The sequence below is a fragment of the Notolabrus celidotus genome, chromosome 9, assembly GCF_009762535.1.
Source record: "Notolabrus celidotus isolate fNotCel1 chromosome 9, fNotCel1.pri, whole genome shotgun sequence".
NCBI lineage: Eukaryota > Metazoa > Chordata > Actinopteri > Labriformes > Labridae > Notolabrus > Notolabrus celidotus.
The window spans coordinates 569,184-584,928 of NC_048280.1; the positions used below are offsets into that span (position 1 = coordinate 569,184).

The window sequence follows — 15,745 nt, forward strand, 5'->3', positions numbered from 1 at the left end:
CTTTTAATGTGTTAATGTAAAGCACATTGAGTTGCCCTCGTGTATGAAATGCGCTATACAAATAAAGCTGCCTTGCCTTACTTTATTGATCCCCCGGGGGGGAAATTCAGTTGTTACAGCAACCCAGACATAAGTACAATCAAGAAAGAAGTTTCAATAAGTACAAAATAAGATAAAAAAAAAAAAAAATAACATAAAAAAAATAAAAATAAAAAAAAAGTAAAATAAAATAGATAAATAAAGCTAGAATACAATTTAGATATATACAATGTTACAAATGGAATTTAAATTAAATAGCAGTAATTACAGGCAGTATTAAAAAATGTTTCAGTAGTGACAGGTTGACATGGTGTGATTATGGTTGGTAATGACAAATTAAGCTATAAATAGAAGAATATTTGTATGTAATATGACCATGAGTTGTACTTAGAATAGTAATGTAATTTAACAAAATATAATATAGCAAGATAATTATATAATACAGTATATTATACATTATAATGCCAGCAGCAGTCAAGAGAGAGTTCAGGATGGGATGATGGAGTGATGGAGTGTGACAGACAGAGCAGGGATGTTATGGATCTGTTCATGGGGGGGGGGTGTCAGTGGTCAGCATGGTGCAGTCTGTGGCCTCCATTACTGTTCAACAGTCTGATGGCGGTGGGCACAAAGGAGCGCCTGAAGCGTTCAGTCTTGCACCGTGGTGGAATGATGCGCTGACTGAACGAGCTCCCCATCAGCCACAGCTCATCATGGAGAGGGTGAGAGGGGTTGTCCAGGATGGCATCATGGAGAGGGTGAGAGGGGTTGTCCAGGATGGCTCGCAGTTTGTCCATCAACCTCCTCTCAGCCACTGACTCCAGACTGTCCAGTTCTAGGCCAACCACAGAGCGGGCCTTCTTTACCAGCTTGTTGAGCTTGCTGGCCTCACCCGTCTTGATACCTCCACCCCCAGCACGCCACAGCAAAGAAGAGAGCACTGGCCACCACAGACTGATAGAAGGCCAACAGTGAATAAGACCACCTGTTCAAGAATATAAAATAACAATAACCTCTAATAAAGTCGGATTGAATATGAAGATGCTGAATAAATGCTAACAGATTGATAGAACAGGGTAAAATAGAAATGTGAAGCTGGAGGAGCTCATCTGAGCTGCAGAGAGTCCTTTAAAATTGTCAAATAAATGTTATTCCATGTTGGGAACACTGATATATAATAATAAAGGCGTTCTCTGAAGATCCAATTAATTTCCTTCTTTCATTCGTGGTTTGAATCTCTGAAAAAGTCTGATTTTTTTTGTGATTTAGAGCCATAAAAGAAGCAAAACAGAGACATTCATTGTTTATTTATTGCTTTAAAAGCTGTCATAATTAAGGCCTCAAATTTAACTCAGGTATCAAATATATCAGTGGGTGATTTAATGTACTTTGATGAATTTGAATATTTATAACAATCATTAGACTAATTGTTGATATTAAACTAATTTAAAAACCATAAAATAAAAAAGAGAAGAGTTAAAGAGAAACAAAGAATTGTAATGAATACAGAAACACAACAAGCTGAGGTCAAAAATAATATTTCAGACAATTTCTTCTTCTGCTTTTAATATACCGGCTGTTGTTGCAGCAGATTTACCCCAGACATTATAAAATCAAGTTTGTGGACGACACAGCCTCAGTCAGCCTGCTGCAGCAGGATGAAGTCCAACAAGATCCAGGGTTAAATTTAACTCCTGACCGGTGTGAGGCCTCAGGTCTGAACCTGAACACATCTAAACCTACAGACACCTTCATATCTTAAAGAGCTCTTAGTGTCCTATTACCCCTCTAGAACACTACGCTCCCAACATGCAGGCCTGCTCATCGTACCTGAAGTCTCTAAAAGTAGTATGGGAGGTAGAGCCTTCAGTTATCAGGCCCCTCTCCTTTGGAATCATCTACCAGTCAGGGTCCGGGAGGCAGACACCCTCTCTACTTTTAAGAGTAGGCTTCAAACTTTCCTTTTTGATAGAGCTTATAGTTAGAGCTGGATCAGGCTTGGACCAGGTCTTAGTTATGCTGCTATAGGCTTAGACTGACACACTGGGATCCTGTCTTTCCCTCTCTCTCCTCTCTCTGCCTGTCTCTCACTTAACTCTTCCTGTCCCATTAAAGTTACTAACCATAGACCTTTCTGGAGTCCCTGAGCTCCCTTGTCTCGTAGGTTCCTCTGGATCTCTGCTGTAGATTCCTTTTTTGGGGTCTGTTATTCATCCTTTCTTTCTTTCCTTCTTTATCCTTTATGTCTCTTTTTCTTATCCCATCCTTTCCTTCTGTCATTCCTTCCCCATTTCTTCTCCTCTTTTTCTTTCTTCTGGTCTCCCTCTCTTCTCTCTTTTCATAGACCTTTCTGGAGTCCCTGAGCTCCCTTGTCTCGTAGGTTCCTCTGGATCTCTGCTGTAGATTCCTTTTTGGGGTCTGTTATTCATCCTTTCTTTCTTTCTTTCTTTCCTCTTTCCTTTCATTCCTTCTTTCTTTCTTCTTTTCCTTTCTTTTCTGTTATTTCTTTCATTCCTTCTTTCTTTCTTTCTTTCTCTCTTTGTTCTTTCCATGTTTCTTCATCCTTTATGTCTCCTTTTCTTATCCCCCTCCTTTCCTTCTATCCTTTCCTTCACCATTTCTTCCCCTCTTTTTCTTTCTTCTGGTCCCCCTCTCTTCTCTCTTTTCTTAGACCTTTCTGGAGTCCCTGAGCTCCCTTGTCTCGTAGGTTCCTCTGGATCTCTGCTGCTGTGGACGTGGTCCAGACTCCAGCTGCTACAACTACTACTATCCGTCTCCCCACTATCATCTCTCTCTCTCTTCATCTCCCTCTATCCCTCTCTCCAACACGGTCTCAGCAGATGTGTGTCTAACATGAGTCTGGTCCTGCTGGAGGTTTCTGCCTGTTAAAGGAAGTTTGTCCTTGCCACTGTAACTTGCTAAATGCTGCAAAGTGCTCTGCTCATGGTGGATTAAGATGAGATCAGAGATGAAATATGAAAGAAGAAATAATCCAGACGAGAGTCTTCTTAGTTTTATAAACTTAATGTTTATTCATATATACATGAATATATTAATCTATAACCAAGAAAGGAGAGAATGTACAATGCAAAACAAAATCTTTATATACAAATCAATAAATAAACAGAGACAGAACCGAGGAAGTTTAATCTACATGTTTGAGTTTGAGGGAAATAAAGAAACTAAAGCAGAGACTGCAGTCAGAAAACAAGTCCGATTTTTTTTTGTCTTAAATGGAAAATGGCACCCGAGCACAGATCAGGGGAACAAAGTGCTAAATGAAAGTTTAAAACACACACACACACACACACACACACACACCACGCCAGCTGGTTTCTTTTTTTTCTTCTTCTTCTTCTTCTTCGTGTAAACGCAGCCTTTTTTTGTTCAAACTCGCACAGAATCAGGTCAAATCACAAAAACGTACGTCATTGTCAACACGGGGCTACGACGACACACAAACCGGTCCAACATCAACCTCATCCAACAACCAGGGGGGGTCAGAGTCCGCCTCGGGGTGTGAGCCGGATCATCAGGAGCACACACAGAGGGGGGGGACGGACGGAGCTGCTGCAGGGACACTGAACGCAACACAGGAGGGATGGTGAGGCATTCAAGGGAGATGGACAAAGGGAGTTTTTTTAACTGAAGTGCACAAAAAAACGCCTCTCTTTGCATGTTTTGGATGCTGCTTGTTCGTCTTTTCAAGTGATTTAATGTCTGAATGTGGCTGAAAGGAAAGCAGACTATCTCAGAAGTGTTGTGCAAATTATTGAGCATGAATGGAGGGATGCATACGGTCACTGTTATCAGTTAGGATTCATGAAGTGTGCAGGAATTCAAATGTCTAAGGAAGTCACAAAACGTTTGCTTCCATCAGAACTTTGCTGCATCATTTAGGTCCTTGAACGCACCACAGGTTTGGAGTTTAGAAACAGATTAAAAGGTCAGACTCTGAGACTTGATGATGACTTCATGACTCTGTGTTTCTGCAGCAGCTCCGTCAAACATCTTCAAGTTTTTCTCCCTCCGCAGGGGAACGAGTCCAGACGTCGTCAGCGCCGTCGTCGTTCTCACTCTTTTTTTTTTGTTTTCCAGAAAAATGCGACGACAGTAAACATACAAACTAGATTTATTTTCATGGTGGTGAAAGGCAGAGGACTCGTCCGTTCAAATCAACCTTCGCTCTCTTTCTTTGTTATTTTTGGCACATGAAGGGGTCGGCCTGTTTCCTTCGCTGCTCGTCATCCCGAGGAGTGCAGGGTGGATGTTTACTATGACACTAATAAGAGGGACTTTATTATTATTATTGTTGTTGTTATTTTTAAGCTCACAGTGCTCGACGTTACGCGCCAATCAACAGGCAGAGTGAAAGGGTCGAAGGTCACAGTGTTCAACAGCGAAGGATTTCACAAACAACATCCACGAGTGACCAGACGCTCGTCCAGTCCACGTATTGCTTCCGCAGGTTTTCATCTTTTAAAGGGGGGCGGGGATGGAGGGGAGGGGGGGCGGGGCGTCTCGTTTAATTGAACAATAAGAGTTAAAACTTCATGCAGGTGGGAAACAACAAAAGAAGGCAACACATGGCGGTCCAGGCCGGTTTAGTGTTTCTGATGTGTTGATATGAAAACGAGGAGAAATCCAACCTTCGAGTCTCGTCACAGAGCGGGTGCCGTGAACGTTCTTCCCTTCAGTTTGGGAGTTCCTACATTTCCCAGGATGCCGTGCAGAGGCACCCAAAGAAGAGAGGTTTACAAAGTGGACTGTTTTCAAACTACAGAAGCTCAAAGTGGACATACTTCCTGACTTACAGGTTGTTTTCCTAAGATAAACATTTATTTACAACTTTACGTGAAAAAAACTCATTTTTGATCCTGATTTTTGAGGATAAACAACCAAATTTAGCTCATTATCATTGGAAAACTTCCTTAATCATTCTGAGACAAACTGAGTTGATGTCTCAAGAAAACAACTACAAATGTTTCCGTTATGGGGGGACAGGAAACAGAGTAAATAAAAGGATGAATGAACGGCCACTTCGGGCTTCCATACAAACCAAATCATAGCGTCAGCATTGAGTTGCATTAACAGTGATGCTCTGCTTTGAAAGAGTTTAAATTGTTGTCTTTTTTTAGTCTTTCAAAATTCACAATTTCAAAGTGTCAGGGCCTGTTTCCACTAACAGTGTTTTTTGTTTTTTTGCAGTGGTAGCGCCTGACTCTCCCTCACCGACCAATCAAAATCAAGAATTGGAAAGCGACTTCTGATATCGACTTTATCAACAACACTGGTGGAGAAAAGAAAAATAATCAGGTTCAAATATTTACTGGTATGATGTCCAGGTTTACATAGCTTTGCTTCTTCTCAGTGTTTGTTTCCTTTCCTCAAATAAAAGCACAAATTAATCAAACACAGGACTTTAGAGACTGAACTATCACTATCACTGAACTTCACTGAGAGCAACACATCTTACAAACCTAGCTACAGTAAGTGCTGAGGAGAAGTGCTTTGAAATTGAGGTTGTGGATGCTGAAAGCGCAAATAAAGTGTTGAGTGGAAACAGGCCCTTAAGCTAAATTTTACTATTTTGTACACATATGGTGTTTTGAAGGGTGCAAATTGTCCAAAACACTCAAAATTAAGGCTTCAAGTCTTTTGTTCCTCAGGTTTCATCTGAAACTGGCTATCAAGAAAGCAGAAGTGTCGGTGGACACAGGCCCTTAAGCTAAATTTGACCATTTTCTACCTCATATGGTGTTTTTAAGGTACAAATTGCAGAAACACCAAAATTAAGGCTTCAACTGTGTTGTTTTTCAGGTTCCAGAAAAGTCATTTGATGCATTTCATTGCCTGGAAGAACTGAACTAAGATTTCTGTTCCCGGCCCTTTTGAAACTGGCTATCACTGGCTCTGTCAGTGGACACAGGCCCTCAAGTTACTTTTGTCTATTCTGTACACATATGCAGTGTTAAGGTTGCAAATTGCCCAAAACACCCTGAAATTAGGCTTCAAATCTGTTGTTCTTCAGGTTCTTTTTTAAACTGGCCATCAAGAAAGCAAAAGTGCCGATGGAAACAGGCCCTTAAGCTAAATTTGACAATTTTTGAACTTGATGGTGTTTTTAAGGTGCAAATTGCCTGAAACACCATTAATTAAGGCTTCAACTGTGTTGTTCTCCAGGTTCCAGAGAAGTCATTTGATGCATTTCAGTGCCTGCAAGAACTGAACTCAGACTTCTGCTCCCTTCACTTTTGAAACTGGCTATCAAAGTTCTGTCAGTGGACACAGGCCCTTAAGCTAAATTTGACTATTTTGTAGACATATGATGTTTTGAAGGGTGCAAATTGTCCAAAACACTCAAAATTAAGGCTTCAAGTCTGTTGTTCCTCAGGTTCTTTTTTAAACTGGCTTTCAAGAAAGCAGAAGTGCCACTGGACACAGGCCCTTAAGACAAATTCGACAATTTCTGATCTCATATGGTGTTTTAAGGTATAAATTACCCAAAACACTAAAAATGAAGGCTTTATCTCTCTTGTTCTTCAGGTTCCAGAGAAGTCATTTGATGCATTTCATTGCCTGGAAGAACTGAACTCAGATTTTTGAAACTGACTATGGAGGCGCTGTCAGTGGACACAGGCCCTTACAAATGCATATTAACCTGTGCTATAAAGCTGCAGAGCTGAGCTTGTCAGGACTGATTTAACCTGCAGAAGCTGTTAAGTGATGCCATAAGGACTGGGATACAAAGTTTGTGAGGTTTAAGGTTACATTAAAAGAAGGTCCTGGTGACAAGAAGTACACCTGCTTGTGTGTGAAAGCTAGTCCTGGATGCATTGGCACAGCAGACTAAATGTGGGAGCTGATATTTGCTGGGAAAGTCGTAGGCGCTGGTCTCACCTAGAAGCTGCTTTTGTTACATTTTTTGGGACTCAATGTCAGAGATTTTTGTTTCTTGACAAAAGAAATGAAATCAAAACGCACCCAAAGAAACAGAGAGCACGTCACCAAACACAGCTCTGTCGTCAGGTCGGAGAGAACTCGTCTCAGGTTGGATTTCTCCTCTAAAGAAACAGATCAGGGACAGCGCAGAGACCAGAGAGGAGAGCGACGTTACTCTCGTGCAGTTTGGCAGCTTCACTGTCTACATCTGGGCTCATCCCACGACTAAACCTCTGACTAGGTCCCCAAAGAGAGAGAGAGAGAGAGAGAGAAGGAAGGAGATAGAGAGAGAGAGAGCCCAGAGAGGAAAGACTCTGCTGTCCTCGCTCCACAGCTGAGAGAACGTCCTGCAGGATAAATCAGCGGGACTCGTCGGTGTGTCTCTGAAACACACTCGCCTGTCATGGCACATTCAGAAAGAGTGGATACGATGGAGGTGAAGGAGGAGCCGCCATGTTGGAAGAATTCAAACACTAACTCTGTCTCTTTCCTGTGCAGGGGTTTCAATAAAACACCAGTTTGCTGTTTCAGGAAATTCAAATCGGTGAGTCTGAGTCTTATTTATTTATTCTTTTAATTATTTTTAGAAGCTTTTTCAACCAATTAAAACTGAATACTTTGATATTTTTGCATCAATTACAGATAATTGTATTAATATTTAATAATTCTTCATCTCGTCTGTGACTGAGGTTTAGTTATTTATTTAACTCTTTCTCTGTTTTCGTGCAGACTTTCATTTCTCTGACTCAGCAAACCTGACATTGAACGCCTCACGCTGCAGGTTACGCAGAGACGTTTGCGTCGTCTTCCAACGCGGCGGCGGCCGTCAGCGGAGAGAAAGCGGTGAAGTGCGGCGGGGAACGACATCTTCAGAGGAATAATTAGCAGCACCATATCAGAGCAGAGAGATGCAAAAACACACAGAACGTACAAAGCAAAATCAAAAAGATATCGTGACGAGTCTATGAACAAAATCTCCGTCTCCACAGAACATACTGCACACGTGGTGTTCAAGGTATTTACACTCAGTTTGTTTTCAGCTCGCCTCCTCCTCTTCTTCTTCTTCTTCTTCTTCTTCTTCTTCTTCTCTCAGTCCGTCCCCGCTGAGGGGTCCCAGGACTTCAGCGTGTAGTGGTCTCCGTTCAGTTTATCAAAAAAAGCAAACAGTGTGATCATGGCTGTTCGTCTCTAAAGTCTCCACCTGTTCTTTTTTTGTTTTTGTTACATGGCAGCGTTCAGAAGTCAAAGTGTTCCCTCCTCCTCGTCCGGGCGGAGAGTTCAGAGAAACGCCGTGGACATCAGGAGCGACCCCCCCCACCCCCCGCGGGGGCGACACGGTAAAGGCGGCGGTACACTCACCACAAAAGTTCCCTGAAGAGTAGAAACACATTCGAAACACTCAGCTGTGCACACACACGCCTGTGAGTGTGTGTGTGTGTGTGTGTGTAATCGCACGCCGTGGCTTCGTGTAATGTTTATGTACACTCCGTGCCAGCAGGGGGGGGGCGTGGCGTGAGGGCGGAGGAGGGCGCAGGCCGCAGAGGGAGTTTTGAAAAAAGGTGCAGAGCTCCTCTGGAGGAACAGAAGCGTCAGAGAGCGAGTCCAGATGTTGGGATGTAAACGTTTGTAAACAAAATCCAGAAATGAAACGATCTGCTCCACTTCACGCCGACACGCCGACACGTGACGCCGCAGAGTCCGACTCGTTCGTCACAAACACCCTCTGTCGGCGGCCTCACAGTCACCTCTCGCCGCTCTGTCTTTGGAGGATCCTCCACAGCTGCTGGAAGTGCTAAGGTGCTCGCCTGCTCGTCTGCTCGTCTGCCCGTCTGCGTCCTGATAATCCACAGAGATTCTCGCTCGTGTCTCCGGTTAGTTCGCCTCACGCAGACCCCCGACAGAAATGTTTCCTCCGAGGAGAGAGGAACCGGAGAGGGTTTGAGGGGGAGGAGGAGGAGGGGAGGCAGGAAGAGGCGTGAGTTTGTCTCCTCAGAAAATCCCTTTGGCGATCTTCAGTCCCTTCTGTTTCATGCGTGGCAGCGTGGAGCTCGCCACGTTTTTGGCGCGCACCGGGCGGGCCAGGCCGCGCTTCTTCAGCACGAAGTCGTAGTTGGCAGTGGAGTTCATGGCGTAGAAAACGTTGGCGTTGTCCGGGATCCGAAGCTCTGAGAGGAGAGAAACGACACAAGGTCAGAAGAGATGATCAACGCCGTGACAGAGAGAGACATATTCTGCTCTTTTTCATCAACATATATTGGTCTAAGAGGTCCTCAAAACATGTCTTTAAAGTTTATGCTCAAAAAAACACTTTGAAATCAGATTCTGGTCTGCCTGTAAACCCCTCTTCTTCAGTCCTCCTCAGAACACTCTGTTTTCTCTCTGACCACGCCCCCTCAGGAAGTGGGTGTGGCCTCGGCTGTCCAGCACGTTGATCTAATGTTTACATGTTGGCTGAATATACACGGCTGCTCACAGACCCGCGTTACTTCAACCCTCTGAATCTGATCCAGAATCTGATCCTGACGGAGAGGCGCCTGCAGCAGGACCTTTCTGAACCATTGGTCACAGATTTAGTGTTTCTTGTTGTTTTATTTGTCAGCATGTCGACGTGTGTCTTGGTACACAGCTATGAACATGTAGCTATGTGGCTATGCTAACTAGCGCTAGCACTTTTCCATGATAAATAAAAATCATCCACTAGATCTTCAAATCTGCAGACGTGGGGAGTCAAAGCGACCTTTGTGTTTATTAAGACAGCCTACAACTAGCATGCCTCCCTCCTAAGCTCCTTGTTAGCACACATGTGTGCAGGGAATGAAAAACGGAGGAGGGGTTGAGTTGTATTTTATACAGTCTATGGGCTGAACAAGCTCCGAGCTCTGACTTCCTGTTACAGACCGGATGGCGTTGTGACGTATGAAAAACACTGAAAACTGAAACGGCTGGTTTCAGCACACATTTACAGAAAGGTGGAGAAATCAGAACAGGGGCAGAATGGAGTCTTTGACTTTTCAGGGGGTTTGTAGACAGGGACACAGATTTCAGGGAGAGAACCATTAAAAAGTATATTATGCATGATATGTCACCTTTAACTTCATCAGCTCTGGAATGAATCAGTCCATCCTGTTGCTGTCTAACTTCACTGCCTCATTTTAACTTGGTTTTATTTATTGTGTTTTATTCTGTCTGTAAAGTGACCTTGAATGTTTTAAAAGGCCCTTCTAAATAAAATGTATTATTATTATTATTATTATGATCCTCTCCAGTCTCACCTTTGTCCTCTGAGATCTTCTGCATCAGCTCGTACTCGTCCGTCTTCTCTCGCTCCAGGTTGTGTTTGATCATCGCCTTCCTGATGACGGCCGGAGTCTTGTCCTGACTCGTCACCTGCAGCAGAGGACAGAGATTCATCCACAGGAACAACAGGATCACATTTAAAACTAATGTAGAGTCACATATTTAATGTTGGTTTATTATTTTATTCATTTTTAACCATTTGTTTTTTTTATCATTTATCTACAAAGTTGTATTGATCTTATCAGTGCCTTTATTTTTATCTTATAAATCCTTTATCCTTACCCTTTTTATTTATTTATTTATTTATTTTACTCATTTATGTATTTATCAATTTATTTACGTATGTATTTTTTAATTTATGCATTTATTCTTTATTTATTTTATTTGTGTATTATTAAATGTATTTATTTATTTTGTATTATTTATTACATATATTTAATTGTTGTTTGTTTTGCATTACTCTCTACTTCAAAATTATTATTTTTTTTTTTAATATTTTTTTTCATGATTATATTTCTCCTTTTTTCTTGTTTTCAGTCGCTGTGAAGAACTTTGAATTGCATTGATCTGTATAAAGGTGCTCTATAAATAAAGCTTAGTGGATCCATTGATATTTATATTGTCAAACTTTCACTTCTTTCCTGCTGCTTTTGATCATTTGCTCCAAATCCAAGAGAAAACACTGACAAAAAACTCAAGCCCATTTGTCTGCAGACTCAGAGGCTGCAGAATCAAGACCGCATTTCTGGGACAACCACTCTAAGATCTTTGTTGCCTGCAGCAGCACCACCTAGTGCTCGCCATGGAGCACATTTTATAGTGTCTTTACTCCAGGGTCCTAAATATACGGTCCTGAAACTGCAGACCTGATTTTATTCTGTCAGGGAAGAAGGGAAAAAAAACTGTGTAGTACTCATTTTGTCCACAAGAGGCTGAAATGCACGACTGCTTCATGTACTGAGCAGCAAAAAAATCACTTCAAGGTACGTTCAGAGAGCTGTGACACCAGCTTCATGCTCTTCATCAGGACAGACTGCAGACGACAGGGTCAGACTTCAGTTTGTAAGATAGGCTGTTAGCTGGAGAGGTGCAACTTCATCAGATCCTGTTTGTGCATGAGTGCATATTTCCAGCCAATGTGCATGTTGCACGAACTTACTGAAACATTTTCTTATATCTTTCTTTATATTTAATTTTTTATTTGTATGCCTTATTCTCATGTCTTTGTACAAAGAGAGGACAGTTTACTAAAGTCAAATTCCTTGTGTGTTCAAGCATACCTGGCCAATAAAGCTGATTCTGATTCTGATTCGTTGCCTGCAACAGCACCACCTAGTGCCTGCCAAGCTCATTTTTCAGTGTCTTTACACGAGGGTCCTTAAGATGCAGCCTCCGTCTCTGCAGACATGCTATCATTCAGTCAGTGAAGCAGGGTAAAAAAACAGTGTAGTACCCATTTTGTCCACAAGAGGCTGAACTGCATGACTGATTCATGTACTGAGCAGCAAAAAAATCCCTTCCTCATACGTTTGATTTTCTCTAAGCAGCATAAACACGATGTGAGAGCTGTGTCCCGTGCTTTAGTGACAGTCTTGCTGTTCATCAGGACGGACTGCAGACGACAGGTTCAGACTTCAGTTTGTAAAACAGGCTGTTAGCTGGAGAGTTCATCAGATCCTGTTTGTGCATGAGAGCATATTTCCAGCCAATGTGCATGTTGCAGGATTAATGAAGTAAATCTTCAGAGTGTTTTTGAACTTACTGAAACATTTTCTTATATATTTCTTTATATTTATATTCTCATGCCTTTGTACAAAGAGAGGACAGTTTACTAAAGTCAAATTCCTTGTGTGTTCAAGCATACCTGGCCAATAAAACTGATTCTGATTTTTTTAAATATTCAAGAAAATGTTAAAAGTTAGAGACATGACATCCTGGAAAAAAAAGATCTTGCTGGTAAGATAATCATTTATTTATTGATTTAATTTTGCTTAATTTTATATAATCTTATTTTATTTTATTCATTTATTTTTTTCTTATTTTTTATATTTATTGAAGTTTTTTCAAAGTGATCATTTTGATTATTTTATTGTATTTTATTGATTTTTTCCCAGTGTTTTATGTTCTGTGTGTTCCCCTCACTGTGCAGCTCTTTGGTGAACTTCAATGTTTCTTTAAAGATGATCTTTATAAATAAATCAGACTACAGAGGACTCGTTTACTCACCAGGATGCTCTTGTACATGTTCCCGTTCTCCACGTCCAGGCTGACCCTGATGATGCAGCAGTCGTCCACCTGCTGGTTGTAGAGCGGCAGAGACAGAGTGGAGTAGTTCGACACCGCCGACACCGAGCGTTTGTGCGAGCGGGACGCCGACAGCGGCGTGGACGAGGAGACGGAGGAGGAGGAGGCGGAGCTGGACCCCGAGGCCGACCCGGAGCTGGACCCCGTCCCCGAGGTGTCGAGAGACGAGAGAGACGTGCACTCCCAGAACTGAAGAGAGGAGAGAGAGAGAGAGGGAGGTTAGAGCGAGGGTTCTGAAACATGCGTGATGAAATCTTATCGTTATGTTGAAATCTAAAAACACGCCTGATTGAACTTTAAGAACAACACGTTAGACTGAATCACCGTGGACGTCGTGTCGGCCGCAGGAGCTTCACGCCCCAACGCAGAGACGGTGAGTTTTACTGAGGGAGTCGACGTCTGAGAGAGAGAGAGAGAGAGGGAGAGAGAGACAGGTGAGCATGCTGCTGATTGGCTGTTGGGATGTGATGTCATCAAACAGGAACAGAAGCACCGTTTCTCTGAACGTACCAGATTTGGTCTCACCTTTCTCTCGTGTCCCTCCGGGGAGTCGGACAGGAAGCTGGCGTTGACGTCCTCCAGGTCTGACCCGCTGGAGCTGACGGAGGTGACACTGAGGGCGTCTCCGCTGTCCCCCCCGCCACCGCCACCGCCACCGCCGCCGCCTCCCCCTCCGCCTCCACCGCCACCGCCTCCTCCTTGGTACGGCCTGTAGTGCGAGTGGTCGAAGGACTTGGAGTGAGAGCTGGAGGCGCTGCTGCAGCCGGCCTCCGTCAGCTGCCGGCTGGAGGAGAAATAAGAACAGTGAGAATGAGGAGCGGAGACACACGGCGGTACGGCAGCATTTATCTGATCTTATAAAAACCTGCAGTTCCTAAATCTACCTCAGGGGGGCCGATGCAGATTTAGAGTTTATCTTCTTTCATCAGAGAATATTTTCTCTTCATCAAACTCTCTCTGTAGAACAACATGTTCTGTTCTTCTGATGGAGAGGTCATTTTTATTTGTCTGTTTGTTTGTTTTTGTTATTATTAGTTTTGCCTTTCGTATTTATTTATATAACTATTGACCTATTTTATTTCCGTATTATTTTCTCTTTTTCATATTTTATTTAGATTGTTTTTAATTTTCTATTATAAATAATAATATAATTTTTTTCATCTTTTATATCTATTTTTGTATTTTCTATTTTAAATTATTTTAATAATAATTATGCATTATCTTTATCATTTTTGGTAACATTTATTTAATTATTTTCTACTTCAAATTATTATAATTAATATGTATTATTATTTTAATTTCTCTTTCATCAGTTATTTTCTTTCTAATTTAAATTATTCTAATTATTATTAGTTTTTATTTCATATTATAAATTATTGTTACTTTTATTTATTAGTGTAATTATTTTCCCTTTTTTTAATCAATTTTGTTTAATTTTATATTTTAAATTATTTTAATAATAATTGTGTTATCATTATCATTTTTTGTATCATCTATTTATTTATTTTCTATTTCAAATTATTATAATTACTTTGTATTATTATTTTATTTTCTCTTTTCTCAATTTATTTATTTTCTAATTTAAATTATTCTAATTATTGTTTATGTTAATTTTCTTTTTTTCCATCTTATCTACCTATTTTTTATTATAAATTATTGTAACCTTTTTTTAGTTTATTAGTGTTATTATCAATTTTCAATTTTTTAAATTATTATAATTATAATTTTTTTCCCATTAACTAATTTATTCAATCATCTATTTATTTTAGTTTCAGCCATTCAGCAGATGTTGGGTTATTGTTTGCCTTGTATAATATACACACATGTAATCTTGTAATATATTTAAGTGTATAATCTGCATCGCCAAACCTTACAATATTTTATGGACAATGTAAGGTGCTGTTGTTTATTTAACTCCCTGATATATAAGTTTATTTATTTAATTTAAAATAAAAACATCCCTTCCCTGAATTACTGAAGTTGATCTTTTCTACATAATGTGTAAAAACTCAAATAAAGAAGAGGATCTGAATGTTTCTGTTAGAGTGGTGATCATGACGTCACTTACTCGCTCCAGCGCTTCATGATCCCTCCGTTCTTCTTGGCTCTCAGCGTGTTGCTCGCCGACTCTGACAGCGGCTCGATCTCACAGGAGAGGTTGTAGCTGCGGGGAAACGACACGACGTCAGGACATCAACAAAAAACCCTCTGCAGCGATCAGACAGGGTGACTCATTTCAGTCACAGCGCTCAGAACTCCTGCACTGATGTGTCAGTGAACGCCACACGACCCTGAGTGAGGGCGTCGTGATTCGCTGTCTGTTGTTTCTGTGCAGCAGCGAGGATTTAACATCCTGCCATGCTGTGACGACAGTCTGAGACACAAGCACGATGAGTCAGTCCAAACAGGAGCACTTTTTTAATGATTAAGGACTATAGATTAAATATCAGAGGTATGATGATCACACTGCTCCTAAAACCAGGATGTGAGTGCATGAACGGCTCATCCTCCCCCCGGCCCCAGTCAACCAAGGTGTCCCCCAAGGCTCTGTGCTCGGGCCCCTACTCTTCACCATCTACGTGCTCCCACTCAGTCAGATCATTCGGCACTACGGTCTCAATTTCCACTGTTACGCTGATGATACTCAGCTCTATCTCACCCTCCACCCAGCTTCCCCCTCAGTCTCTGGTCGACTGCCTTCACGCCATAAAAACCTGGAGGACATCTAAACTCCTCAAACTCATCAGTAAAAAGATGGAGCTCATGGTTGTGGCCCCCGAGCCACTGTTCAGGAAGGTTGGAGATCTCCTCCTCCTGTGGATGGCTGTTCTTGCATTCTTGACTCCACCCTCTCCTTCACCAAGTCTGCCTTCTATCACCTGAAGAACATCTCCCGTCTGCGTCCATCTCTTTCAGATTCAGTTGCAGAGACCCTCGTCCATGCATTCACTGCTGGATTACTGCAATGGAGTCCTGTTCGGGGTACCCAGCAAAGCCCTGGACCGGCTCCAATAGGTTCTCACGCACACCAAACCCTGGCAGCACATCACCCCCACTCTCATTCACCTCCACTGGCTCCCTGTAAAGTACTGCATCTCCTATAAGCTCCTCCTCCTCACTTACAAATCCCTGCATGCCCTTGCTCCCCAATACCTGGCTGACC

The 15,745-nt window shown here is 41.9% G+C and overlaps 1 protein-coding gene across 2 annotated transcripts in view; it reads right to left on the reverse strand.

The window, feature by feature from the left end:
• Nucleotides 1-6,148: 6,148 nt before the first annotated feature.
• Nucleotides 6,149-15,745, reverse strand: part of LOC117819498 (ral guanine nucleotide dissociation stimulator-like) — a 40,411-nt gene continuing 30,814 nt past the window's right edge. The window contains exons 13-18 of one of the 2 annotated variants that reach the window (XM_034692890.1): nucleotides 14,651-14,746; nucleotides 13,108-13,366; nucleotides 12,907-12,981; nucleotides 12,505-12,771; nucleotides 10,254-10,368; nucleotides 6,149-9,146 (exon numbers count right to left, since the gene is read on the reverse strand). In XM_034692890.1, the coding sequence (XP_034548781.1) occupies nucleotides 8,971-9,146; nucleotides 10,254-10,368; nucleotides 12,505-12,771; nucleotides 12,907-12,981; nucleotides 13,108-13,366; nucleotides 14,651-14,746 (988 nt within the window). In that variant the 3' untranslated portion in view covers nucleotides 6,149-8,970. Of the gene's footprint in view, nucleotides 9,147-10,253; nucleotides 10,369-12,504; nucleotides 12,772-12,906; nucleotides 12,982-13,092; nucleotides 13,367-14,650; nucleotides 14,747-15,745 lie in introns of both variants that reach the window. The other variant, XM_034692889.1, reaches the window with a different exon arrangement.